At 36.1% G+C, this 26,063-nt stretch overlaps 1 protein-coding gene across 14 annotated transcripts in view; it reads right to left on the bottom strand.

Annotated features, from left to right (window-relative positions):
• TERB1 (telomere repeat binding bouquet formation protein 1) overlaps window positions 1–26,063 on the bottom strand; it is a 49,829-nt gene that overhangs the window by 11,581 nt on the left and 12,185 nt on the right. For 11 of the 14 annotated variants that reach the window (XM_038538756.1, XM_038538759.1, XM_038538757.1 and 8 more), the window contains 11 exons: window positions 23,868–23,999; window positions 23,111–23,171; window positions 22,908–23,023; window positions 22,694–22,816; window positions 16,502–16,654; window positions 14,891–15,022; window positions 13,702–13,827; window positions 12,483–12,640; window positions 4,423–4,757; window positions 2,807–2,868; window positions 2,387–2,494 (listed from right to left, as the gene is read on the bottom strand). In XM_038538756.1, the coding sequence (XP_038394684.1) occupies window positions 2,387–2,494; window positions 2,807–2,868; window positions 4,423–4,757; window positions 12,483–12,640; window positions 13,702–13,827; window positions 14,891–15,022; window positions 16,502–16,654; window positions 22,694–22,816; window positions 22,908–23,023; window positions 23,111–23,171; window positions 23,868–23,999 (1,506 nt within the window). The remainder of the gene's footprint in view (window positions 1–2,386; window positions 2,495–2,806; window positions 2,869–4,422; window positions 4,758–12,482; window positions 12,641–13,701; window positions 13,828–14,890; window positions 15,023–16,501; window positions 16,655–22,693; window positions 22,817–22,907; window positions 23,024–23,110; window positions 23,172–23,867; window positions 24,000–26,063) is intronic. The other 3 variants (XM_038538754.1, XM_038538765.1, XM_038538760.1) reach the window with 2 other exon arrangements.

Here is a 26,063-nt window from a genome sequence, read left to right as displayed (position 1 = left end):
TAAGTGTCTGTTAAATGAATGAATTATTACTGAAGAAAGGACTAGGAAAGAACCATCTCAAACAAGTAAGGGGTGAAAGGGAGTTAACAGCTTTAAATCATCCACTCTGCCTTCTGAAATACTTCCAACCAGAGGTTCCCAAATTTTTCTACTTCATGGCATCCCTAAGTTCTTGGTGATCTTTTTACAGCACCCCTGGGCCAAAGAAATACTGATTATCTGTTAAGTCCAAAACATCTTACTATGTATTTATGTTCTAATAATTTAGTAACCATTTGAAAAAATAATACACGTAAATTGAAAATAATAGGGGCATTTGGACCCATGCTGGAGCTTGTAAATAAACCCTCGTGTGTTTGCTAAAAAAAAAAAAAAAAAAAAAAAAAAAAAAAAAAAAAAAGAAAATAATAGGGGCATGTGGGTGGCTGAGTTGGTTGGGCATCCAACTCTTGATTTCAGCTCAGGTCATGATCTTAAGGTCATGGGATAAAGCCCCACATGCAGCCCAGAATTTGCTTCTCCCTCTTCCTCTGTTCCTCCCCCACTCCCATATGTGCACTCTAAGAAATAAGGAAATAAAAATTTTTAAAGGAAAATAATATTTAAATTTCATTCTTTTAAGATTATTTATTTATTTATTCATGAAAGACACAGAGAGAGAGAGGCAGAGACACAGGCAGAAGGAAAAGCAGGCTCCTCACAGGGAGCCTGATGCGGGACTTGATCCCAAGACGCCAGGATCACAACCTGAGCCAAAGGCAGATGCTCAATCACTGAGCCACCCAGGTGCCCCAAATTTCATTCTTATTAAGCACAATTAATCCTAATGGGTTATATGCACCTACTAAGTACAGCACAACTTTTCAAACCTCAGAATCTGACTGACACTGCCACCCTCATCTCTTATTCCACATTATTTTCATGTGGTGCTTGCTTTTAATCACAGCCACTGAAAGCCCAGCTCCACAAAGACATGACATCATCAAAAGGAATGTAATGCAATCTAATGCTGAAACTGTAAATGACTCTGAGCTAGTAGTGCCTGTAGTATCCAAAAGATGTTGAATGTTTTGTGTTTCACTTAAAATTTAAAGTATTGTGTAGTGCTCTTGTGAGTTCACTGCAGACCTCCAGGGAGCCTGGGTGGATGGTTGGGAAAGTGTATCTTTAAACTACTGAGAGGGAAAGATTTCAAGGAATGATAGTCAATAGTGCAGAGATACTAAAGAGGATACGAATTTTTTAAAAAGTCACTGGTTTGGGCAGAAAAAAAAAAAGAGACTTCAGGTAATCTTTAACATTTAAGTTTAGTAGAATGGCAATAAAAGAAGTCAGATTGCAGGGAGTTAAGGGAATAAATATATTGAAAGAGAAAGGAGAAAAAGCGTCTGGCAATGATGAAAGAAAGAGTGGCTGAATACTTGAAGAGACAGCAAGTCACATCAAGTATTTAGATTTTTCCTTCTCTCTCTCTCTTTTCTAAAATTTTTATTTACTTAAGTATCTCTATACCCAACATGAAGCTCAAACCCATAACCCTGAGATTAAGAGTTGCATGCTCCTCTAAATGAGCTAGCCAGGCACCATAAAATTTTTCTTTTTTAGATGAAGAGAAATAAACATAGTTTATGGCGGGACAAAAGGAGCTAAAGAATAGAAAGGTAATGAAAAGAAAGACTTCATAAGTACTAAAACAGGGAGGAAAAAGAGATGGGATTCAGATTATAGTTAGATATAGCTAAGCTTTAGAGCACTAGAGACAAACTTTACATCCAAGACTAAAGAATGTTATTTTGAGCCTAACATAGAATAGCCTCAATTTTGTCCATAGAGCAGAGTGAGACCCTAAAAGAGGAAATATTAGGGTATGGAGGGGAAGGGAGGTCAGGTTAAGCATTGTGGAACATTTATTATAGGGATCTTGCAGAAAAAATAAAATAATGGGGCATGGAACACTAGAAACATTTACATATTAACAATAGACATAAAAAATAGATATTGTTTAATATTTAATGTATTTTTAAAGAATACTTAATGTCTTGTGTTTAAAGCATTATTCAGAATACATGCCTATTGGCACTCTGAAAATATAAAAAATGTTTACCTTACTCAATAAAGTTAAATTTGTAGATGGTATTAATTGTGATAAAAATAGAATAAAGTAACAAAAAGTATTAGCTGTGGTGATTCTTACAAATAAATACTGGGAACACAGGCTAGTGCAGACAGGAAGTATTGATCTGAATGTTTTATTATACCCCAAACTGTTAAATTTCTTCAAAGGAAATAAAGTTTAAATCACACAGATAGAATTATTACAAATCCTAGTTAATTAATATCATACAAAGTTTTAATTACAAAACAACTGTAATTGAAGAATATTTACCTGAGCATCTATACTTTAACATTTTGGGATGATTGTCTGTTGCCAGAAAACTGATGGCTTCTTCATCTATTATATCTGAACATAATGTAAATGGATCTGGAAAAAAAACTGCAACATGTAAGATTCTTTTGATTAATGAAAAGGACTGGACATTGATGTAATATATTAGTTTTCAATATTTTCATAAACTTTAGCACAGTACTACATATCTAATCATCCTAGTAGATAAACAAAGATTCTGGTTATCAATAAAAGATGATTGAAGCTCTTACACCAGAAAGAGAGTCAAAGGTATGGCTTTTACGTTATAATGCAAATATACCAATATACATTTTCAGCTATCTTAGTCACCTAAATGTTTTCTTAAAAAAATCAAAGAAGAAATATTTTTTTTTTAAGAAGAAATATTTTTAATCATACCTGTTACTGGCAACTGTGGCTTTCCATTTTTGATGGGAATTGGATGTTTAAAAACATGGTCACTAAAAGAAATGAGACACCAGATAATTAGAGTAAACATACTGTTTGATGTATGGACAAATGGTCCTATAGGCAGTGGTGTAATTCTGGGCATTTGGCAGCCAGGAGATGAAACCAGGGTCTACTAAAGTCTTCCAAAATAGCATTTGTAATGGTTATAGCCGGGTTTCCAGAAGTGGAGTTATACAAGACTCTAAAGGACAATAATACTGATACCAGCAGAAACATGGGAAAAAATTATAAAAGAAGAAAATATGGGGGCAGCCCGGGTGGCTCAGCGGTTTAGCGCCGCCTCCGGCCCAGGGCATGATCCTGCAGTCCAGGGATCAAGTCCCACGTCGGGCTCCCTGCATGGAGCCTGCTTCTCCTTCTGCCTGTGTCTCTGCCTCTCTCTCTCTCTGTTTCCATCATGAATAAATAAAACATCTTTTTTAAAAAAGAAGAAAATATGGGGCACCTGGTTGGCTTAGTCAGAAGAGCATAAGACTCTTGATCTCATGATCATGGGTTTGAGACCTGCATTGGGTATAGGTATTACTGAAATAAACTTAAAGAAAAGAAAGAAAAATAGGAAAGAATAAGGGCAAAAAGGGGGAGAGAAAAGAACAAAATCAGAGGACCAGAGAGCATGAAGGCTGGCTGGAGAACACATCTTGTTTTGTTTTAAAGATTTTATTCATTTATTCATGAGAAACACAGAGAGGGGAGAGAGGGACACAGGCAGAGAGAAAAGCAGGCTCCATGCAGGGAGCCCGATGCGGGACTCGATCCCAGGTCTCCAATATCATGCTCTGGGCCGAAGGCGGCGCCAAACTGCTGAGCCACCCAGGCTGCCCTGGAGAACATATCTTGATGCTCTCTGATTCCACATTCCTGAGAAATCAAGCTAAAATTGACAACAAGAATTGTTTTGAAAAGGAAAAAGGGGGTGATGATAATGTAATCCATCTCCCCAATATTCTGTTCATTCTGTAGCCTTTCCAGAATATAGCGGCATGCTCTTCAGTTTGCCTCCAGGAACCGAGGAAAGAACACAAGGGTTTAAGAAAAGCTACAATCCCAGGTTCAGCCCCACGAACAACCTAAGGCAGAAAGGATATGAACTGGAGGTGACATGCAAGGAATAAGTAAGAAGGCAAATCTAAGGAAGATTTTCATCACACACTACTCCCTTTTATCAAATTAAATTTACAAACTGGTTTTTGCTATATTGCTGATGGATTATCAATGTATACATTGTTACACACTGTATAGGGTTTCAGGTTAAGTTTTCTGAATATCCTTTCTAAAATTCAAATTTGATGTTACTCAATTTAAAATCCTCAAATGACTTTCATGCCCCATGAGGGAAAACCACAAATCCTGAGTATGACATGCAAGGCTCTAGATGAACAGGCTCATACATCCCCAACCAAACTCCTTTCCCAATATTTCCATTTAGGCTCAAGACCATGTTTTATCATTTCTATATCCAGGGCCTAACAGTGTGACACAAAGTACTGCACAAAAAATATCTAAATACATAAAAGTTAGAAAAAATTATTATTAAACTATACCTCGATTGAGAAACAGAATTCTTTTCTTCAAAAGTTGTTTGTCCATGTAAATTTTGATTATAGCTTGAATTGGCTTTACATAAAGTCTTATTTTGCACACTCTCCCTATAACAAGCATCAACTGGATTTGCACTCTTTAACAGGGTCTTCATTTGGTGATCATTTGCACATCCATGGGACTTATAACTCTGAAGCTTTCTAGACTGGTTTTTATCTTTATCTTCTGCTGTAGGACCTCTGCCAAGACTATCTGCATGGAGGTGTTTCAATGTGTTTTGAATATCTATGTTCACTGATGAAACATTATCCTTATCTTTTTCTCTTTGTATTTCTTCCTATAATGTAAAAATGACAAGTAAATAATCTCAAGATAATCTGTTTGCTTTATAATCCAATTTACACTCCCTTTAAATAATGTAGGAAAATTTCATGACAGTCAATAGAACATGATATACAACCAATATACATGATAAAATGCATTGGAAGAAAAGGGAATATATTCAATAAATAATCTGGGGACAACTGGGTAGCCATCTGGGGAAAAAATAAATTGGATCCCAATCTCAGAATGTACACAAAAATAGTCAAAATGAGCTAAATATTGTCATACAAAAAATGAAACTTCTTTTTTAAGATTTTATTTATTCATGAGAGACACACAGAGAGAGGCAGAGACGGGCAGAGGGAGAAGCAGGATCCACGCAGGGAGCCTGTTGAGGGACTCGGTTCCTGGACTGGGATCACGCCCTGAGCTGAAGGCAGACGCTCAACCACTGAGCCACCCAGGCATCCCAAAACTTTATGTTTTAAAAGAAAATCGATTTTAACATTCTTAAGGAGAAGACCTTTCCAAATATCACACAAAATCAATAAATCATAAAAGAAAAAATATATATTTGATCATAGGAAAAATGTTTTTCAATGTTCTGTACAGACCAAGAACAATGTGAGTAGGTGGAGGAGGAACTCAGAAGAATAAAGAGTCAGAAGCAAAATCAAATGATAATCAAAACATCTAAAAATAATATATATTAAGTCATATATTGGGGTATGATTTTTTATTAGCACTTATAAAAAGCTACGACAATGAAATATGAAAAAGATTAACAACAATGTAGAAAAGTAGGAAAAGGAGATGAACAGTTAACAGGAAAGGAAATATAAACAGCTAAGAAAAAGAGCTACCATATCCACCAACAGACAATTCTGCAACTGTAAATAAATAAAGGAGGGGTCGCTTGGCTGGTTCAGTTGCTAGAGCATGCAACTTTTGATCTTAGGATTGTGAATTCAAGCCCCACATTGGGCATGGTGCCTGCTTAAAAAAATTTTATTTCTGAAGTGCTTAGGTGGCTCAGTCGGTTGGGAGTCTGATTCTTAATTTCAGCTCTGGTCATGATCTCAGGGTCCTGAGACTGAGGGAGTGTGCTTGAGATTCTCTCTCTCCATCATCTTCTGCCCCCTACTTTCTCTCTAAAAAGATAATATATTAAAATAAAGAGATAAACAAAGAGGGCTTCTGGTAAAGATGATGAATTTAACACCACCATTTATGTTTGGCCTTCCAAAAAACCCAACTGAACAACAGGATTTAAAAAATATATATTTTTAAAATTTATTCATTTGACAGATCACAAGCAAGGGGAACAGTAGGGAGAGGAAGAGGGAGAAGCAGCCTCCCCATTGAACAGGGAGCCCAATGTGGGGCTCAATCCCAGGACCCTAGTCATGACCCGAGCTGAAGGCAGATGCTTAACTGACTGAGCCACTCAGGCACTCTTGAACAACAAATTTTAAAAAGTCATAAACCTACAGGAACAGGGGAAATGAAAGAAATAAAGGCAACACAAGTTTGGAAATAAAGCTGAATCCAAAGCTGACAATGGAAAAAGTTAAGAAACTACCTAGGATGTGCCGCCAAAGTTTCAAAAAGGCTTAGGAATTGGAGGTATTGGAACGTCTAAAGATGAGATGAAGATGGTGCTAAAAATAGAAAGACTGGATGAAAGTGTTTGAGAAATAGGTGGATTACAGGGGGGCCTGGGTGGCTCAGTCAAGTGATCTTGATCTCAGCTCAGGTCTTAATCTCAGAGTTGTGAGTTCAGACCTGGCATTGGGCTCCAGGCTGGATGTGGAGCCCTCTTAAAAAACAAAACAAAACAAAACAAAACAAAACAAAACACAACAACAACAACAACAACAGGGCAGCCCGGGTGGCCCAGCGGTTTAGCGCCACCTTCAGCCTGGGGTGTGATCCTTAAGACCCTGGATCGAGTCCCACGTCGGGCTCCCTGCATGGAGCCTGCTTCTCCCTCTGCTTGTCTCTGCCTCTCTGTGTGTCTGTCATGAATAAATAAAATTAAAACAAAACAAAAACCAACAGGGCAGTCCCAGTGGCTCTGCAGTTTAGCACCACCTTCAGCCCAGGGTGTGATCCTGGAGACCCGGGATCGAGTCTCCCACATCGTCAGGCTCCCTGCGTGGACCCTGCTTCTCCCTCTGCCTGTGTCTCTGCTTCTCTCTGTGTGTCTCTCATGAATAAGTAAATAAAATCTTTTTAAAAAAACAACAACACATAGTTGTTTTACTAGATCTCGACCCTTGTATACATAAGTGTATATATATATTTAAGTATGTGTGTGTCTGTGTGTATACACAGTGTTGACTGACACCAGAAGGTTGAAACTGAATCTTTCCCCAAGGTTGAAAGTTGAATCTCTGGAAGGGATAAAACAGAGTCTCTACATTGGAGGACACCAAACAAAACTAAAGGCAGAATACTATTCAAAAAACAAATCTAAGCAAATATTCACATATTGAATACTAAGACCCACAAGCTCTCTTCTCCCATTTTGAGTCCAGAAAACTGGCTGACAATCTCTAGGCAGGAGAGCAGATTTTGGAAGTTCTCTCCAAAAATGACCCATCTAATTAATCCTATGAGAATCCATAATCAACAAATTTTCAGAAAGACTTTTTTACTACCTGACTCCTAAATATGAATAGCAACCAAAGGTCAACAGAAATATGGAGAAAGCTAGAGACTCAGAAAGGAAGGAAGGAAGGAAGGAAGGAAGGAAGGAAGGAAGGAAGGAAGGAAGGAAGGAAGGAAGGAAGGAAGGAAGGAAGGAAGGAAGGAAGGAAAGAGAGACAGCAAGCTAGCAAGCAAAAAGGCAAGCAAGTTCAGAGGAAAAAGATTCAAAAACTTCAGACCAGAAGAAAAAAACTTTGTTTAAAAGATTTATTTATTTGAGGGAGGGAGAGGGGGAAGGAGAAAGAAAGAAAGAGCGAGCGAGTGAGCGAGTAAACATATGAGCAGGGGGAGGGGCAGAGGGAGACAAGCCGACTCTTTGCTGAGAGTGGAGTCTGATGTGAGGCTTGATCCCAGGACCCTGAGATCAGGACCTGAGGCGAAACCAAGAGTCAGACACTCAACTAACAGAGCCACTCAGGCGCCCTAGAGGAAAAAAATTTTAATGAAAATTTTCATGAGGGATGCTTGGGTGGCTCAGTTGGGTAAATGGCCAACTATTGGTTTGGGTTCAGGTCACGATCTCAGGATCCGGAGATCAAGCCTCATTTCAGGCCTGGGCTCAGTGGGGAGTTTGCTTTTCTACCTCTCTCTCCCTCTCCCTCCACTCATATGCTTTCTTTCTTTTTTTTAACATTTTTTTAAATTTTTATTTATTTATGATAGTCACAGAGAGAGAGAGGCAGAGACATAGGCAGAGGGAGAAGCAGGCTCCATGCACTGAGAGCCCGACGTGGGATTCGATCCCGGGTCTCCAGGATCGCGCCCTGGGCCAAAGGCAGGCGCCAAACTGCTGCGCCACCCAGGGATCCCATATGCTTTCTTTCTAAATAAATAAATAAAAATTAAAAAAAGGAAAATTATCATTGATATATTTATGAGAAGACTGCCAATCATCTCTTAAGTCCATGAAATAAGAATAAGATCATTTAAATGGAGTAAAAAAAAAAAAGAGGCTTTGGTAACTTACAAATATGATAGCAGAAGTGAAAAACATATTGGTTTAAAAAATAAAGATGAGAACACTTCCTAAAATGTAGAACAAAAAAAGAGGATAATATGGGATCCAGGAAACAAGAAATCAAACTAGGGAGGATAAAAAGAGAAATCTATGAAATGATGATAAAGGAATATCCCAGGGTAATAGTTCTATACTTGCCCTAAGGGATGTTATTAATTTATTGCTCCTCAGCTCCAAACCCAACCTTCTTCACCCAATTGTAAAACTGAAACTAGACTCTATGACTGCTATTCTATGGCTAGCATTGATGTTAGTCTCTCTTATTAGCAAGTGCTAGAAGTATAATACAAGATTGGAGAGAAATAAGGGACTTTTTCTCCTTTTGGTGTTCTGGCAAGTGGAAGTAGATGCATTATAACAGAGGTTCATAATTTCTTTAAGGTATAATTGTCCAGTGATTCCACTCCTAGGTATCTATCCAAGAGAAATAAAAATGCAAACTTCCCACAAAGAATTGTCAGCCATTGTTCACAGTAACATTATTCATGGTGCCAGGATCTAGAAGCAATCCAAATATCATCAACCGGTGAATAAACAAGTTGTAGTACATCCATATTATGGAATATTCAGTCAGCAGTAAAAAGGAACAAATATTAACAAAATTGGTTTATCTCAAATACATTACACATTAAGTAAAATAGGTCAAACAAAAAAAATAGGTCAAACACAAAAGATTATTTAACATATAATTCAATTTATGTGAAATTATATAAAAAGAAAACCAGCAATGAAAAACACATCAATGGGGATCCCTGAGTGGCTCAGTGGTTTGGTGCCTGCCTTTGGCTCAGGGCGTGATCCTGGAGACCCAGGATCGAGTCCCACATCGGGCTCCCTGCATGGAGCCTGCTTCTCTCTCTGCCTGTGTCTCTGCCTCTCTCTCTCTCTCTCATGAATAAATAAATAAAGTATTAAAAAAAAAAAAAAGAAAAACACATCAATGGCTGCCTGGGCCTGAAGATGGGGAATGGGACTGTCTACAAAAGGATACAAAGAAACATTTTAAGGTGAGTGAACTGTTCTATTATTTTAATTGTCGTGGTAGTTATGCAATGGTATAAAATTATCATAAACTGTACAATTAAAATGTCATTATAATTGTATGTAAATAGTATCTTAAATTTTCAGAAAAAAATTTAAAGCAAAAGAGTAACATTACTGGGCAGTTTATAGCAATGTAGCTGTAAAATCATATATGGCAACAACACAAAGAACAAACGGATATGTGAGCATGCTATTGCAAACATCTTACAATATACATTAATGGAATAGTATTAGTTGAATATAGACCATGATCAGTTAAAGATGTATAGTATAAACCCTAAAGCAATCACTTAAAAAACCAGGAATGTTTAGCTAATAATCTAAAGTGAGCTAGAATATCTTAAAATGATATAAATGAAGAAAGGAGAGTAGAAAAGAACAGTGAACAAATGGTATAAATAGGAAAAAAGTAGCAATATGGTAGACTTAAACCCAAACATACTAATATTTACATTAAACATAAATGAAGTGATCACATCAATTAAAAACTAGAAATTGTCATACAGGATTTTAAAAAGGCCAAACTATATGCCGTCTACAAGAAACCCATGGTAAAGACATAGATTATGAGAGTATGTCCATCAATGAATGGATAAACAAAATGTGATATACTCACACAATGGAAAACTATTTGGCTATAAAAGGGAATGAAGTACTGAAACACACTAAAATGTGGATGAATGTTGAAAACATGCTACATGAAAGAGGCCAGTCACAAAAGATCATATATTACATAATTTCATTCATATGAAATATCCAGAATAGGCCAATCTATAGAGATAGAAAGAAGATTGTGCATGGGGGATGCAGGCAAGTAGTTAAAGGGTACAGAGTTTCTTTCTGAAGTGATGACAATATTCTAAATTTGACCATAGTTGCACGTATCTGTAAATACTAAACTACTGAATTACATACTTTAAATGGGCAAATTGTGTGGCATGTGAATTACATCTCAATAAAGCTTTTTTTAAATTTTTTTTCAATAAAGCTTTTTAAAAAAGGAATGAAATACTGATATAAACATGCATAAACCTTGCAAACATTATGCTAAATGAAAGAAGCCAGTCATAAAAGGTCACATGTTATATAATTCAAATTTATATAAAACAGATTAAGAAAAAAAGAAAAAATCCATATAAAAAGTCTAGAATAGGCAAATATATAGGGACAGAAAATAGTTTAGTGGTTGCCTAAGCTGAGGAGGTAGGGAGAACAGCTGGAGGAAATATGAAGGGTGACTGCTAAAAGGTATGAGGTTTTATTTTAGGATGATAAAAGTATTCTAAGATTAATTGTGGTAATGGTTGCACAATTCTGTGAGTATACTAAAAACCAATGAAATGTATACTTTGAACAGGTCAATCGAATCAAATGTGATTTACATCTCAGTAAAGCTGTTACAAAAATTATATATATGGCAGGATGTTTACTCGAGAGTTGTCTACACTGGGCACAGATTGAATATAATCTGAATATCCCTCAACAAAAGACTAGTTAAATAAATTTATAATAATCTATAATAATGAATATTAGTCATTTAAAAGAATGAAATTACATACTATTATACTAAGTTGAGCACTATGCTTTTATTTTTAAAAATGCATGCACAGGGTGCCTAGGTGGCTCAGTCAGTTGAGTGTCTGACTCTTGACCTCAGCTCAGATCTTGATCTCAGGGTTGTGACTTCAAGCCCCATGTTGGACTCCATATTGAGCTTGGAGCCTACTTAAAAAATAAATGAAAATGGATGTGCATACAAAGACACAAAGCATACATACACAGAAAAAATACTGAAACGTACACATATACATAGTCACATATGTAAAGAAAGAGATTATTACTTCTCCATCCTTTTTCTCTTATACAAACTTTGGATCTCTATCTTCCATGTCTTATTTTTTCAGTATTAATCTCCACTTTTTAAAAATCTTTTTCTTCCTATTCTCAAAGATGGATTCTCAAGTACCAATAATGAATTTTAAATTTGAAACCATTAAGATCTGGGTCTCCTGAATGGCCAGTCAGTTAAGTGTTGGCCTCTTTTTTTTTTTTAAAGGTTTTATTTATTTATTCATGAGACACAGAGAGAGAGAGAGAGAGAGAGAGAGAGAGAGAGAGAGGCAGAGACATAGATGGAGGGATAAGCAGGCTCCACACAGGGAGCCCGATGCAGGACTTGATCCCCAGACTCCAGGACCATGCCCTGAGCTGAAGGCAGATGCTCAACCACTGAGCTACCCAGGCGTCCCAAGTGGTGGATTCTTGATTTTGGCTCTGGTCATGATCTCCTGGGTTGTGGGATCAAGCCTTGTGATGGGCTAAGTGCTCAGTGGGGGGTCTGCTTGAGATTCTCTCTCTGCCTCTCCCTCTCCCCCCCCACACACACTCACTCTCTCTCTCACTAGAACAAATCTTTTTATTTCTTTTCATTTTTATTTTTTAAAAAGATTTTATTTATTTGTCAGAGAGAGAGAAAGAGCACTAGCAGGGGGAATGGCAGGTATAGGTAGAAGTAGGCTCCCTGCTGAGCAAGGAGCTCAATGTAATACTTGATCCCAGGGTCCTGGGATCATGACCCAAGCTGAAAGCAGACACTTAACTGGCTGAGCCACCCAGGCATCCCTAGAACAAAGCTTTTTAAAAATATATTGAAGTAAAAAAAATAACTTAGCAAGAAAAATCTTTTACCCTCCAACCTCTACTGTAGAAAATACTTGAAAAGAGTTCTAGGGATTCATGGGTGGCGCAGCGGTTTAGCGCCTGCCTTTGGCCCAGGGCACGATCCTGGAGACCCGGGATCGAACCACGTCGGGCTCCCGGTCCATGGAGCCTGCTTCTCCCTCTGCCTGTGTCTCTGCCTCTCTCTCTCTCTCTCTCTCTCTCTCTCTGTGACTATCATAAATAAATAAAAATAATTAAAAAAAAAAGAAAAGAGCTCTATATTCTTTGAAACAAAAAGCCAACCTCATTTCTTTCTCTTTCAAGGTGTTCTAGTCTGTGTAGAAGTTCCTTTGCTTTTTTCCAGTACTCTTCAAAATTCTTCTCTTTAGTATTTATGTATTTTAATTGTTCTTCATTTTCACCAAAAGGATATTCTCCTAGACTTAGAGATAGTTTCTCAGCTTTGTAATATGGGGAAAAATAGTGAATTTATCCATTAGTAGAATGGTTTTTTTTTTGACACTTTAAATATAATTTTAATACTTTTAATAAGGACAACATCATACCCCATACCCCCTCCTCTAAATTTTGCCCATCCAGACTATCTTAATTGTTTAGGTAGTACTAAAAATAAATGGAAAGCAAGTGTTTGGCAGAAGCCCAAGCCCCAGTCATAAATTAGAACTTTACTCTTCAGAGTTAGAAGAGAAAGAACATTATGAAAATATGTTATGCCAGGCACATAAACATCCTCAGGTATGTGGAAACTGGTTTTAAGGTAGTGTTTTGTTTTTTTTTTAGCAGTTTTCATAAAGCAGTTCTTCCCTATAATCTTTAAGTTTTCTTTTTACATATTGCAGCAGCAGCAATTTTTCTTTCATAAAGACCAATTCAAAGGCCATGATTCCTTCAATGCATGCTCCCTCCTATCACAGGGTCTTTGTGCCTCACTGTTGCTTATGGTTGACCTAGTTAACACTATACATTCAGATCTCAGCTCAAGAGTCACTTCCTCTGAAGCCTTTTCTGCTGCAAGTTGAGGTCACAGTATTTTGTTATATTCTAAGATCTATGCTCCATTCATTCCTAACCCTTAGGTTAATATTTAATAATTCATTCTTTTTTTTTTTTTAGATTTTTCAGTGACTATTTATCTAGTTAAAATTAGCTCTATGAGTGCAGACTGTTTCTTAATCACTATATCCCTAAAACCTAACACAGTGCCTGGTAAATAATAGGCACTCAAATATGTTTTAAATAAGTAAACAAATGTAATTCATAATTTAACTGTAAGTTACCTGTAGGTCTCAAATTTAAGTCCTACAACTAAATTGTCCACTTTGCATAAAATAAGTGAATTATCTATACTGTTGCTCTCTTCCACATAGGTTTTTTATATGCTGAAATACTCTAGTTGTCATATTCTGCTTTTCAAACATAAGAAGAGACTGGGAGCCTAAGGGGTTTGGTTCATCAAAGAAGATAAACTTCAGTATTTTTTTTTAAGTAACAATAAACTTACCAATTTTTTTGCAATTGTGAAGCACAAAAGTGGCAGCTTTGTTTAGTTCCTCATTCTGTGATTCAGTTAAGGCTTGTATCATGAGTGGAAGACCATTGTATTTAAAAAGATCATACTGATTTTCCTCTGGAACACATATCAAAATTGAAAGCGGAATACAGTTATTTTTTCATATACTATCTACATAAGGTCATAATTGTTCCTTGTGATTTTTTTAAAAAGATTTTATTTAAAAAAAAATAAATAAAAAAAAATAAAAAGATTTTATTTATTTATTCACAAGAGACATAGAGAGGCAGAGGGAGAAGCAGGCTCCCTGTGGGGAGCCTGTTGCAGGACACAATCCCAGGACCTCGGGATCACAACCTGAGCAGAAGGCAGATGCTCAACCATTGAGCCACCCTGGTGACCCTCTTCTTTGTGATAATTATGAACATAGTTTAAATCTTAAGAAAGAGTAAAACAAATAGTTTCAAAAGTATTTTCCATTTAGGAAATTATCTTCTGATATAAAATAGCTGCCTCACAAGTGATGATCTCTGAAATACAGCCACAGGATAGAGTCATACCTCGTAAAACAAACAAACAAACAAAAACAGCCCTCATGTGGTTTTAAAAAAAGTTATAGTTGGGGAAAAATGGGTAAAAAAGGTATACTGTCAGATTAAACCTCAATAAAAAATAAAAATAAAAAATTTACAAGGTAGAATAAATCCAGAGCACCTGGGTGACTTAGTTGGATAAGCACCCAACTCTTGATTTCAGCTTAGGTCATGATCTCAGGGTTGTGGGATTGAGCCCCATGTCAGGCTCTGTGCTAGGTGTGGAGCCTGCCTAAGATTCTTTCTCTCACTCTCACTCCCCTCCTCCCTTCCCTCCCACTCTTTAAAAAAAAAAAAAAAAAAAAAAAAAAAGGAGGTAGAAAAGGTAGAATACAAGGAGGAATTGATTCCAATTACATTGGTGAAAGATGTTGAGGGGCTAAGTGCCTAAACCGGCATTGGGCAGAAAGGGATAAGGAGGGGCACGGATGAAGGAAGATGAGGAGCAATATGACTAGTGTGGGGCCTGAATGACTTAAAGAAAGGCAGTACTTCCAAGTCTTTCATATGAAAATAAGAAAAAAAAAACAAAAATGGATTTCCACTCCACTATTTTAATAAGCACACTAAACAAATTCAATACTTACCACAATCCTCTGTGCAATGACCAAGAGTAAGTATGATGCTAAATTTTTCTCCTGAATCCAGACTTTCATGAAGCAGTAATGTCAGAAGTTTTGAAACAATCTGATACTTGGATAGTATTATTCCAAAAGTAGCTATTGGTATAAAATAGAAAAAAAAACTTAAAACTTATAACTATATATATAACTATATATACATATATATACACACACACATATATACTATTTGTCAGATCTTATCCTAGGAGAACGATACAATATCAACATAATATCTAATATTTGTATCTCATATGTATGTGACTATAAATGTATTGTAATAAGATAATAGCTTATATAGCCCTCATTAATCTCTCTTTCAAACTAAAGACAATTTATTAAAGCCTGTTTTATGAAGAATGGTTTCTTTTTAATTATCCTACATTGCTGTGAAGTATGAAGTCAATAGTACACCTTCCTAAAAGGTGAATATACTTACTCCCACCTTACATAACCCTTCTTATCTAGTGGACTATAGACCCCTCTATGTAACTAATTCCTGTCCATCACTGAAATACATTATTAGCTGGCCATGGTTCTACTGATGTTAATGACACAGTGAAGAACACCTGAAGCTATGATGCCATGTTACAAAATTCAAGAAGCTGACGTTTTAAGCTATACTTCTAAGGGGGTTTTAACAGAGTTCACCCAGCATCTAATAATATTCATACCAACACTAAGGTTGTAAATTCTTCAAGGGACTATATCTTTCTTTTTGCATATTTTTTTATTGGAGTTCAATTTGCCAACATACAGCATAACACCCAGTGCTTATCCTGTCAAGTGCCCCCCTCAGTGCCCGTCACCCAGTCACCCCAACCCCCGCCAACCTCCCTTTCCACCACCCCTTGTTCGTTTCCCAGAGTTAGGAGTCTCTCATGTTCTGTCACCCTCACTGATATTTTCCACTCATTTTCTCTCCTTCCCCCTTTATTCCCTTTCACTATTTTTTATATTCCCCAAATAAGACCATATAATGTTTGTTCAAGGGACTGTATCTTAATCATTTTTGTAACTCTAGAGCTCACAAGAAGCCCAGCACAAAACAGGCCCTAAATAACTGATTTTTTTAAAAATCATCTTATTTTTCAGTTATTTGTGAATATCAAGAATTGCTTATTACATAGATTTACAGAATATCATTCCTCAGTGTCTCTATATGTGAGAAGCTGCCACAGGTTCAAGTCTGGATCTGCCACACGCTAATTACGGCTGGGTAAGTTAGATCCCATACTGATAAGAGGCATACCTTAATTCTTTATATAATTTTTAAAAACCTACAAATTGGGTTTTCCATTGTTTATCTTTCTATGATGTCCCTTCATTTCCCACCTAAAGTCTTTAATTTAATACTGCTTTTTCAGTGAAACAAAGGTTTAGAAATGACAGAATCCAACTTGAAGTCAAAGGACCTTGATTTGAACCCTTAGGGAAAGACATTTTTAAGATTCCCTCCCACTTGTGAGAAACTGAAAGTCCAGTCCATGTTTGTGTTCAGTCTACTATTTCAACACTCACCATGCTGAATTCAAACAAAACTCAAGTGCAGAAAAATTACTAAGCATGTTCACTCACGATTATCAGCAATACACGCATCCACTGTCTTTGTCACCACCACTGCAAGCTTAGCACTGGAAAGAGTCTTGTGTGAATCTGATTCCAGTTGCACAAGAACTTGAGACAATACATCCAGTCCACCCACAGATATAAAGTATTTCTGAACATATGCTTAAGGAATAAAGTAGAACTATTAATAAAAGTGTTTGATCCATTCAATTAATTTACACTAAATATGACATTAACATGTCTTTTTCAAATACTAAAAAGTCCCAAAACTAAAAAATGAAAAATTCAATCTTTACATGTGTATATACATAATCATAAAACGAACAGGTCATTTACTCGGGTAAAAAATGCACTTTTACATAGAACTAACTACATATATAGTACACTTTCTCATGTGTTAGATTTTTTTTTGTTTCATTTAGCAAGAACTGGTATATTTTGCAAGAATGACACTAGTAAACTAGAGGATATCTCAATAGAGATATGAAGAATAGATTCATTCATTCATTCATTGAAATACCAAGTATTTCAATTGGTATTGAATTGGTATTTCAATTAGCAAGCTGAATTCTAACATAACTCACTTCCCAGACTGCTTCAATCTACAAAGGGCAAAGTAATTATTCCAAAGGAACACGTATTTTATCTACTTTATTTAACTCTAATTCTTTTACTTCTTAGAACATAAAATTATAACATATTATTTAGAGTTATAACAACTATTCCAAGCAGATTCAGTGAAAAATACATATTTTTGAAAGTCTGAAGCATCTTGTTCCCCTGTTGAAAATAATTCTGATGGGAAAGTATCCCATGGGTCTATGCATTCAATAGTCTTTACAGCCCCTATCCTAGCAGTGGGCTTATAACAAATGGATACATAGGTGTGATTATAATTCTGCCACAAATCTTCCACAGTCTACCCGAATACCACAAATTGAGTCAAAATGATTTAAACGAGAAAATTACTTTCTGTGTTCAATAAAATATGAAGATCTTAACTTTAAAAAAAAAATCAAGTTCAGGGACACCTGGTTGGTGCAGTTGGTTAAGACTCTTGGTTTTGGCTCAGGTCATGATCTCAGGGCTGTGAGACTGAGCCCTGTGTTGGGCTCTGTGCTCACTGCAGAATCAGCTTGGGATTCTCCTCCCTTTCTGCCCCTCCTGCTCGTTCTCTCTTTCTCTTTCTCAAATAAATAAATAAATCTTTAAAAATATTAAAAATCAAGTTCAGAATTTTCTACATCTGTGAAAGGAACTGTTAGGAAATGTTACTGAGGGATAAATATTTTCAATATTATAGAGACTCCAAAAGAGGCTTATATTCTGCAAGGTATTTTCTTTAAAAAACTCTTGAGGGCAGGCCTGGTGGCACAGCGGTTTAGTGCTGCCTGCAGCGTGGAGTGTGATCCTGGAGACCGGGGATTGAGTCCCGCGTCGGGCTCCCTGCATGGAGCCTGCTTCTCTCTCTGCCTGTGTCTCTGCCTTTCTCTCTCTCTCTCTCTCTGGGTCTCTATGAATAAGTAAATTTAAAAAATCTTAAAAAAAAAAAAAACTTTTGAAAGAAGAAGTATTTTTAAATGCTTAAAAATGGCATTGTGGGGATCCCTGGGTGGCGCAGCGGTTTGGTGCCTGCCTTTGGCCCAGGGCGCAATCCTGGAGACCCGGGATCGAATCCCACGTCGGGCTCCCAGTGCATGGAGCCTGCTTCTCCCTCTGCCTATGTCTCTGCCTCTCTCTCTCTCTCTCTCTCTGTGTGACTATCATAAATAAATAAAATTTTTTTAAAAATGGCATTGTGTTACCACAATTTCTAGTAATAGCTTACATAATAAAAATTCAGGCTTATAAGAAATAAGAACATTCTAGTCTACACTTGTACATTGAATATTTCAAATTTTATCTAATCTATATTTTCACACCAGTTTCCTGAGTAATGAGGTCCTAAAATTATTACTATTCCAAGTTGACTTTTAGAGAAAAAGGAAATGTCAAAGCATCATGGAAAGAAAATCCAATTTTTGGAATTATAGAGGTATATTCCTTGCACATAAAACATGATTATTTGCTTTAAATATGTGAATATAGGTATATACCAACAATGTGTGATAAAGTTCTAGTTGCTCCAAATCCTTATCAACATTTGATAATATTAACCTTTCTGCTTTTAGTCAGCATGAGTGTACAGTGGTATCCTTGGGGTTTTAGTTTGGATTTCTCTGATGACTAATGATTTCGAGCACCTTTTCAAAAATTTTTCATTGCTTATTTACAATTTAATATTCATATCTTCTTTGGTTAATTATTTGTCCAAATCTTGCCCATTTTTTAATCATTAGGTTGTTTTTTGTCTTTCCGATTTTTAAGTGTTCTTATCTATATAATTTGGGTACAAGTTCTTTATCAGATGTACATTTCACAAATATTTTATCCCAGTCTATGGCTTGCCTTTTCATTTTAACATGTCTTTTGAAGAGTTAAAACTTTTAATTTCAGTGAAATCCAATTTATCATTTTTTCCTTAGTGGTTCATACTTTTTGCGTTCTATGAAATCTTGGTCTTCTACCAAGTTATAAAGATTTGCTCCTATGTTTTTGCATGGTTTTTCAATTTCAGTTCTTACATTTAGGTCTATGGATCATTTCAGGTTTATTTTTGTAAACAGTGTAAAATTAAGGTTGAGATTCATATTATGTGTATAGATATTCACTGTTTCCAGCACCATTTGTTGAAAAGACAAATTCCCACATGGAATTATTATGGCATCTTTGTAGAAAATCAACAACTATATATGTGTGGGTCTATTTCTGGGCTATTTTGTTCCATTGATCTGTCTACACCTATACCAATTCCACATTTTCTTGATTACTATATGAGAAGTATCAAAATCAAGTAATATAAATCCCTTAATTTTGACCTTTTCCAGAACAGTATTGACTATCCTGGTCCTTTTACATTTCCATGTAAATTTTTTTTTTTTAATTTTTTTAAACTTTTATTTATTTATGATAGGCACACAGTGAGAGAGAGAGAGAGGCAGAGACACAGGCAGAGGGAGAAGCAGGCTCCATGCACCGGGAGCCCGACGTGGGATTCGATCCCGGGTCTCCAGGATCGCGCCCTGGGCCAAAGGCAGGCGCTAAACCGCTGCGCCACCCAGGGATCCCCCATGTAAATTTTAGAATCAATTTGTCAATTTCTACAGCAATGTCTGCTAGTATTTTGATGGGGGATGTTTTGAATCAAGAGATGAATTTGAGAAATGCCATTTAATAATACTGAGTCTTAGAATCAATGAGTATATATCTCCCATTAATTTAGGTTTTCATTATCTTAGCAACATTTCCTAGTTTTCAGCATACAGACATCGCACAAATTTCATTAAATATATCCATATGTAGTTTTTTTTTCATATGTAGTTTTTTATATGATTGTAAACAATAATTTAAGTTCCCAATTACTTGTTGCTACTATACAGAAATACAGTTGATTTCTGTATATGACCTTGTATCCTAAAACCTGCTAAAATCACTTATTCATTCCTGTAGCTTTATTGTAGATTCTTCAATCACATCATGTATTAATAAATACTGTATTTTCTTCTTCCTTTTCAAATTCTATGCCTTTTATCTTCTTGACTTCTTTCACTGACTTGAACAACACTCAGGAAGATGTTAAAGCAGTGAGAGTGGACATTCTTGTTTTTTAACAATCTTGGAGTTGGGGAGGGGCACATGAAGTTTTTTACCATTAAATATGTTAGCTGTAATGTTTTGTACAGGCCCTTTATCACACTGAGAAGTTCTATCTATTCCTAGTTTACCAAAAGCTTTTGTCACAAATATATGTTGAACTATGTGAAAAGCTTTCCTTGCATCTTTTTCGATTATTGTATAGCTTTTCTTTTCTGTCATAGCCTGAGAATAAGGTAAATTTTCCAATGTTCAACCAATCTTGCATTTGTAAGATAAATGTCACTTGGTCCTAATATATATTATCCTTTCTGTATATTGCTGGACTTGGTTTGTTAATATTTTTAAATTTTTAATTATATATTTTTTTGAAATTTTGTTAAGTAAACTCTGCATCCACTAATGACTCCAAGATCAAGAGCCACATGCTCTACTGATTGAGCAAGCCAGGTGTCCCTGATTTGTTAGTGTTTTGTTAAGATGTTTGTACCTGTGTTCATAAAAGATACTGACTCTGCTTTCTTGTAAGGTCTTTTTCAAGTTTTAGTGAGGGAATAATGCTGACCTTCTAAATGTGTTGGCAAAGGGGTGCCTGGCTGGCTTAGTCATTAGAGCATACAACTCTTAATCTTGAAGTTGTGAGTTTGAGCCCCACATTGGGTGTAGAGAGTATTCAAGTAAAATAAAATAAAAATATTAAAATGTGCTGGGCAGTGTTTCATCCAAGTGTTCCAAGTTTCCAAGTGTTTCCTGGAAAGTTATGTAGAATTTATTTTCTTTAAATGTTTGGCATAATTCACTAGTAAACCCATCAGGGCCCAGAAATTCCTGTTTCAAGTTTTAAACTACAAATTCAATTTCTTTAATCCAAATAATAATATTCAGATTATCTATTTCTTCTGAGAGATCTTTGGTGGTTGGTGTCTTTCAAAGAATCTATCCAATTCATGCAAGTTCTCAAATTCAGCGGCATAGCTGTTTCTATTATTCCTTTATTATCCTCTTAATATCTGTTAAGATCTAGAGTGATGTCACCTCTTATTCCTGATATTAGTAATTTGGGGCCTCTCTTTTTATTTTGTAGCTAGTCTGGCTAGAGGATCCATTTCTTTTTATTTCCTTTTTGTTCTTTTTAAGATTATATTTATTTATTTAAGAGAGAGCAGAGAAAGAGAGAGAGTACAAGTGGGGAGGGGGTGGGCAGAGGGAGAGGGAGAAGCAGACTCCCCAGTGAGCATGGAGCCCACATGGGCCTCAATCCCAGGACCCTGGGATCACGATCTGAGCCGAAGGCAGACACCTAACTGACTGAGCCACCCAGGTGTCCCTAAAGAATCCATCTCATTGATTTTTTTAAAGGCCTACCTTCTTGTTTCATTGACTTTTTTACCCTATTCTGTTATTTTCTATTGCACTGGTTTCTGATCTCTATTTTTTTACTCTGAGTTTAACTTATTTTCTAGTTTCTTACATGGAAACTAATATAACTGATTTGAGATCTTTCTTCTTTCCTTCTACAAACTATGGTGCTATAAATTTCCCTCCAAACACTGCTTTTGCAGCAATCCAGTTTTTATTTAATTATTCATTAATTATTTATTTTTAGCAAACCAATTTTTTGAAAAGATTTTATTTATTTATTCGTAAAAGACACACACACACAGAGAGGCAGAGACAAAGGCAGAGGGAGAAGCAGGCTCCATGCAGGGAGCCCAACGTGGGACTCGATCCTGGGTCTCCAGGATCATGCCGTGGGCTGAAGGCGGTGCTAAACTGTTGAGCCACCAGGGTTGCCCAGCAAACGAATTTTTAAATGTGCTTTCATTATCATTCAGTTAAAAACACTTCTAATTTCTTTATGATTTATTCCTTTACTCATTGATTTTTGGGGTTTTTTTTTTTTAGGTCTTTTTTTTTTTCCTTAAAGATTTTATTTATTTATTCATGAGAGACACCGAGAGAGAGAAGGAGAGGCAGAGACACAGGCAGAGGAAGAAGCAGGCTCCATGCAGGGAGCCCGACATGGGACCTGATCCTGGGTCTCCAGGATCATGCCCTGGGCTGAAGGCAGATGCCGAACCGCTGAGCCACCCAAGCTGCCCTTTAGGTCTTTTTTTTTAGCACTGAGTTAATTTTCAGATTTTGGGACTTTTCTAGATGTTTCATTTTTATTCATTTCTAATTTAATTCTATGTGATCAGAGAATTAAAATTAAATTAAATTAAAACTCTGTGGGCTTTAGATTTCCTATCTAGTTGTTCTGTTTTGTAAAGGTATCTGGAGAGATTCAAAACTATGCTGCTACCTCCATCTTCCCACTTGTCTTCCTAACCATATCTACTTTCAAGATTTTCCTATCTGTAATAGTCTAAATGCAACCAAAATGACCCAACTTAGTATACTAAATTATTCCTTTAATTCAATTAATTTAATAATTAATTCAATAAGTTTTTGTTATGCTTTGAACTATGTTTCTTCAAGCAAAACCAAAGAATAATGAATACTTACTGTTATTTGCAAGAGTCAGTCCAATAAATGAACAAATAGGGCGAATTACCTCAGGTTTGATGCAATTTATTAGCCAGTCATTAGCATGCGGAAAAAGTGAACAGCAAAGCATTTGATTTTCATCTGAAAGAAGACAAAGTCAATTGTGTTTTAACATATTTGGAAAATATCAATTTATTTTTATTTTTTATATTTAAATATTTGAGATAATTACCATTTTGAGGATTGTTAACACAGACACACAAAGTACTACACACTGAAGACCATAACTGATAGCTCTGGAATGTATTTTTATCCGACAAATCCAACTCATATTTTGAAAGAACTGTCCTATTTGGTTAAAAAAAAGGCAGCAAATTAATACAAATGTGTTTAAATCTTAAGCAATACATAATGACAAAAAATTTGTTTTCTTACCTGAACAACTGTGTAAGAACTGTAATACAACCAGTTTCTCTTACAAGTGTTTGTCCACTCCCTTAAAAAAAGACATGTAATGCACCAATATGGCTTTTGTTATAAATAATTTTGCAGAAGTGAAAAACATTTAAGTAGTACTTTTAATAAGCAACTTATAATCACTTTAAAGTATTACAAACACAGATTTACAATAGAGAAATATTTGTAATCACGACTATACATTGTCAATGCTCAGAGAATGACAGCATTCAAATTTCCTACAAAAATGAAAGAAATTTTAGCCAAGAGCTACATGGAATTTAAGGCCATTGTTGGCTGATACAGTAAACACAGCAACTAAATGGCTAATTCTGTGGAAAACAACCAAACTAATCATCAAATCCCTCTTTGCTTTCAAAGCTGTTCCTTTACAATGCTATTTAATATTTAAATAGCCAAATCACTTTACCTATTTCTTATAATAAATATTAAACAAATATATGCTATTCTCTTTTCTTTAAAGCTAGTAGTTCTCAGAAGTTAGTAAGATATAGGGGCTTCTGGGTGGCTCAGTCGGTTAAGTGTCCGACTCTTGATCTCAGGGTTTTGAGTTCAAACCCTAAGTTGGGCTCCAGGCTGGGTGTGGAGCCTACTTAAAAAAAAAAAAAAAAAAAAAAAAAAGACACTGATTTATAAAGACTAGAATAAAAGGGAGAATGGCTATTTCAATGTATTATTTTTAAAATGTTTCTACAACATAAAAGAATGTACTTACTATTATTTGAAACTAGAACCAAAATAACATAGACAGTCATTCTTTTCAAATTTGTGTTTGAATCATTATTAGTTAAGAACGAAGTTAAGTCTTCAAACAATTCTGAAGTGCACAAAGTCTGCTGACAGTAAACTGAAAAATAAAAATTTCAATTTCTATGCATTAGCACAAGTTTTAAAAAATGCTGAACAAAATATAAAGTTGCCAAAGAGAGATACCTGGGTAGCTCAGTGGTTGGGCATCTATCTGCCTGGTCTCGGGGCGTGATCCTGGGGTCCCAGGATCAAGTCCTGCATAGGGCTCCCTGCATGGAGCCTGCTTCTCCCTCTGCCTATATCAATGCCTCTCTCTCTGTGCATCTCTCATGAATAAATAAATAAAATCTTTATTTTATGTAAGTATAAATTTTAAATATATATTTATATATTATATATAAATATAATTTTATATAAATATAAAAATTTAAAAAATAAAGTTGCCAAACAGTTCTCAACAAGATCTCAATTTTTTAAAAATTTTTATTTATGATAGTCACAGAGAGAGAGAGAGAGAGAGAGGCAGAGACACAGGCAGAGGGAGAAGCAGGCTCCATGCACCGGGAGCCCGATGTGGGATTCGATCCCGGGTCTCCAGGATCGCGCCCTGGGCCAAAGGCAGGCGCTAAACCGCTGCGCCACCCAGGGATCCCCCAAGATCTCAATTTCTTTTAAAGATATTATTTATTTATCTGACAGAGACAGAGAGAATACAAGCAGGGGGAAAGGCAGGCAGAAGGAGAGAGAGAAGCAGACTTCCTGCTGAGCAGCGAGCTCAAGGCAGGGCTTGATCCCAGGGCCCTGAGTTCGTTACCGGAGTCAAAGGCAGATGCTTAGCCAACCAAGGTACCCAGATGTCCTAATCAGATCTCATTTCATTGACATTTATTAGTCATGCAACAAAATTTCTGACAAATTGATATGTGCTTACTCAATTAACAGACCAAAAAAGCAGTACCTTAATCAGAAATACTTAACTGAGGCTCTAAAATATGTACACAATCTCCTAGAATTTCTAATAAAAACTTAACAAAAAAATCAAATAGGAAAAAAAATTTAAGAGGAGTAAGTAAAACACAGCAAAAGAAAAATTTTAGAAAATTCAGTAACCTGCTTTAGAAAATAGACAAATGGGATCTCTGGGTGGCTCGGCGGTTTGGCGCCTGCCTTTGGCCCAGGGTGTGATCCTGGAGTCCTGGGATCGGGTCCTGAGTCGGGCTCCCAGCATGGAGCCTGCTTCTCCCTCTGCTTATGTCTCTGCCTCTCTCTCTATGTCTATCATGAATAAATAAATAAAATCTTAAAAAAAAAAAGAAAATAGACAAATGATGCTTGTGCTATTTTTAAGAACTTTCTAGAAATTGGGCAGCCTGGTTGGCTCAGCGGTTTAGCACCGCCTTCAGCTGAGGGCCTGATCCTGAAGACCCGGGATCGAGTCCCATGTAAGATTCCCTGCATGGAGCCTGCCTCTCTCTCTCTCTCTCTCTGTCACTCATGAATAGATAGATAAAATCTTTAAAGAAAAAAAAAGAACTTTCTAGAAATTAAAATATCTTTCCAAAAAGCCAAAATGATACCTTACAGTAGAGTTTTGTGTGTGTGTGTGTGTGTGTGTGTGTGTGTGTGATATAATAATACAATAAACAGAGTTTTTAAAAAATCATTTGAGAGCACCTGACTGGCTCAGTCAGAAGAGCATGCAACTCTTGATTTGAGGTCGTGAGTTTGAGCCCTACACAGGGTGCAGAGATTACTAAAAACAAAACAAAACAAACCTTAAAAAAATAAATAAAATATTTTAAAAAATGATTTGAACACAGAGATATAATTAGTATTTTATCAATTATTTAGAACCACCTATTAGACTTTCTCTCAAAGGCAAGAACAGTGTCTCATTTATCCCAATGACTAGCACACAGCTTGGTTCCTACCAACTGATGAAAAAATATTTACAGATGAAAATTTTAGGGGCACTTGGGTGGCTCAATCGGCTAAGCATCCAACTCTTGATCTCAGCTCAGGTCTTGATCTCAGAGTCATGAGTTCAAGTGTTGCATTAAAAAAATTTAAGAATAGAAAGTTGTTTGACAAACCAATACTTTTGATTCAACTTCATTTTGGGTATACTATAAGAATACGTTACATAAATTTCCATACCTAG

Source organism: Canis lupus, chromosome 5, assembly GCF_011100685.1.
Source record: "Canis lupus familiaris isolate Mischka breed German Shepherd chromosome 5, alternate assembly UU_Cfam_GSD_1.0, whole genome shotgun sequence".
Taxonomy (NCBI): domain Eukaryota; kingdom Metazoa; phylum Chordata; class Mammalia; order Carnivora; family Canidae; genus Canis; species Canis lupus.
This window is presented reverse-complemented; position numbering and strand designations above follow the sequence as displayed.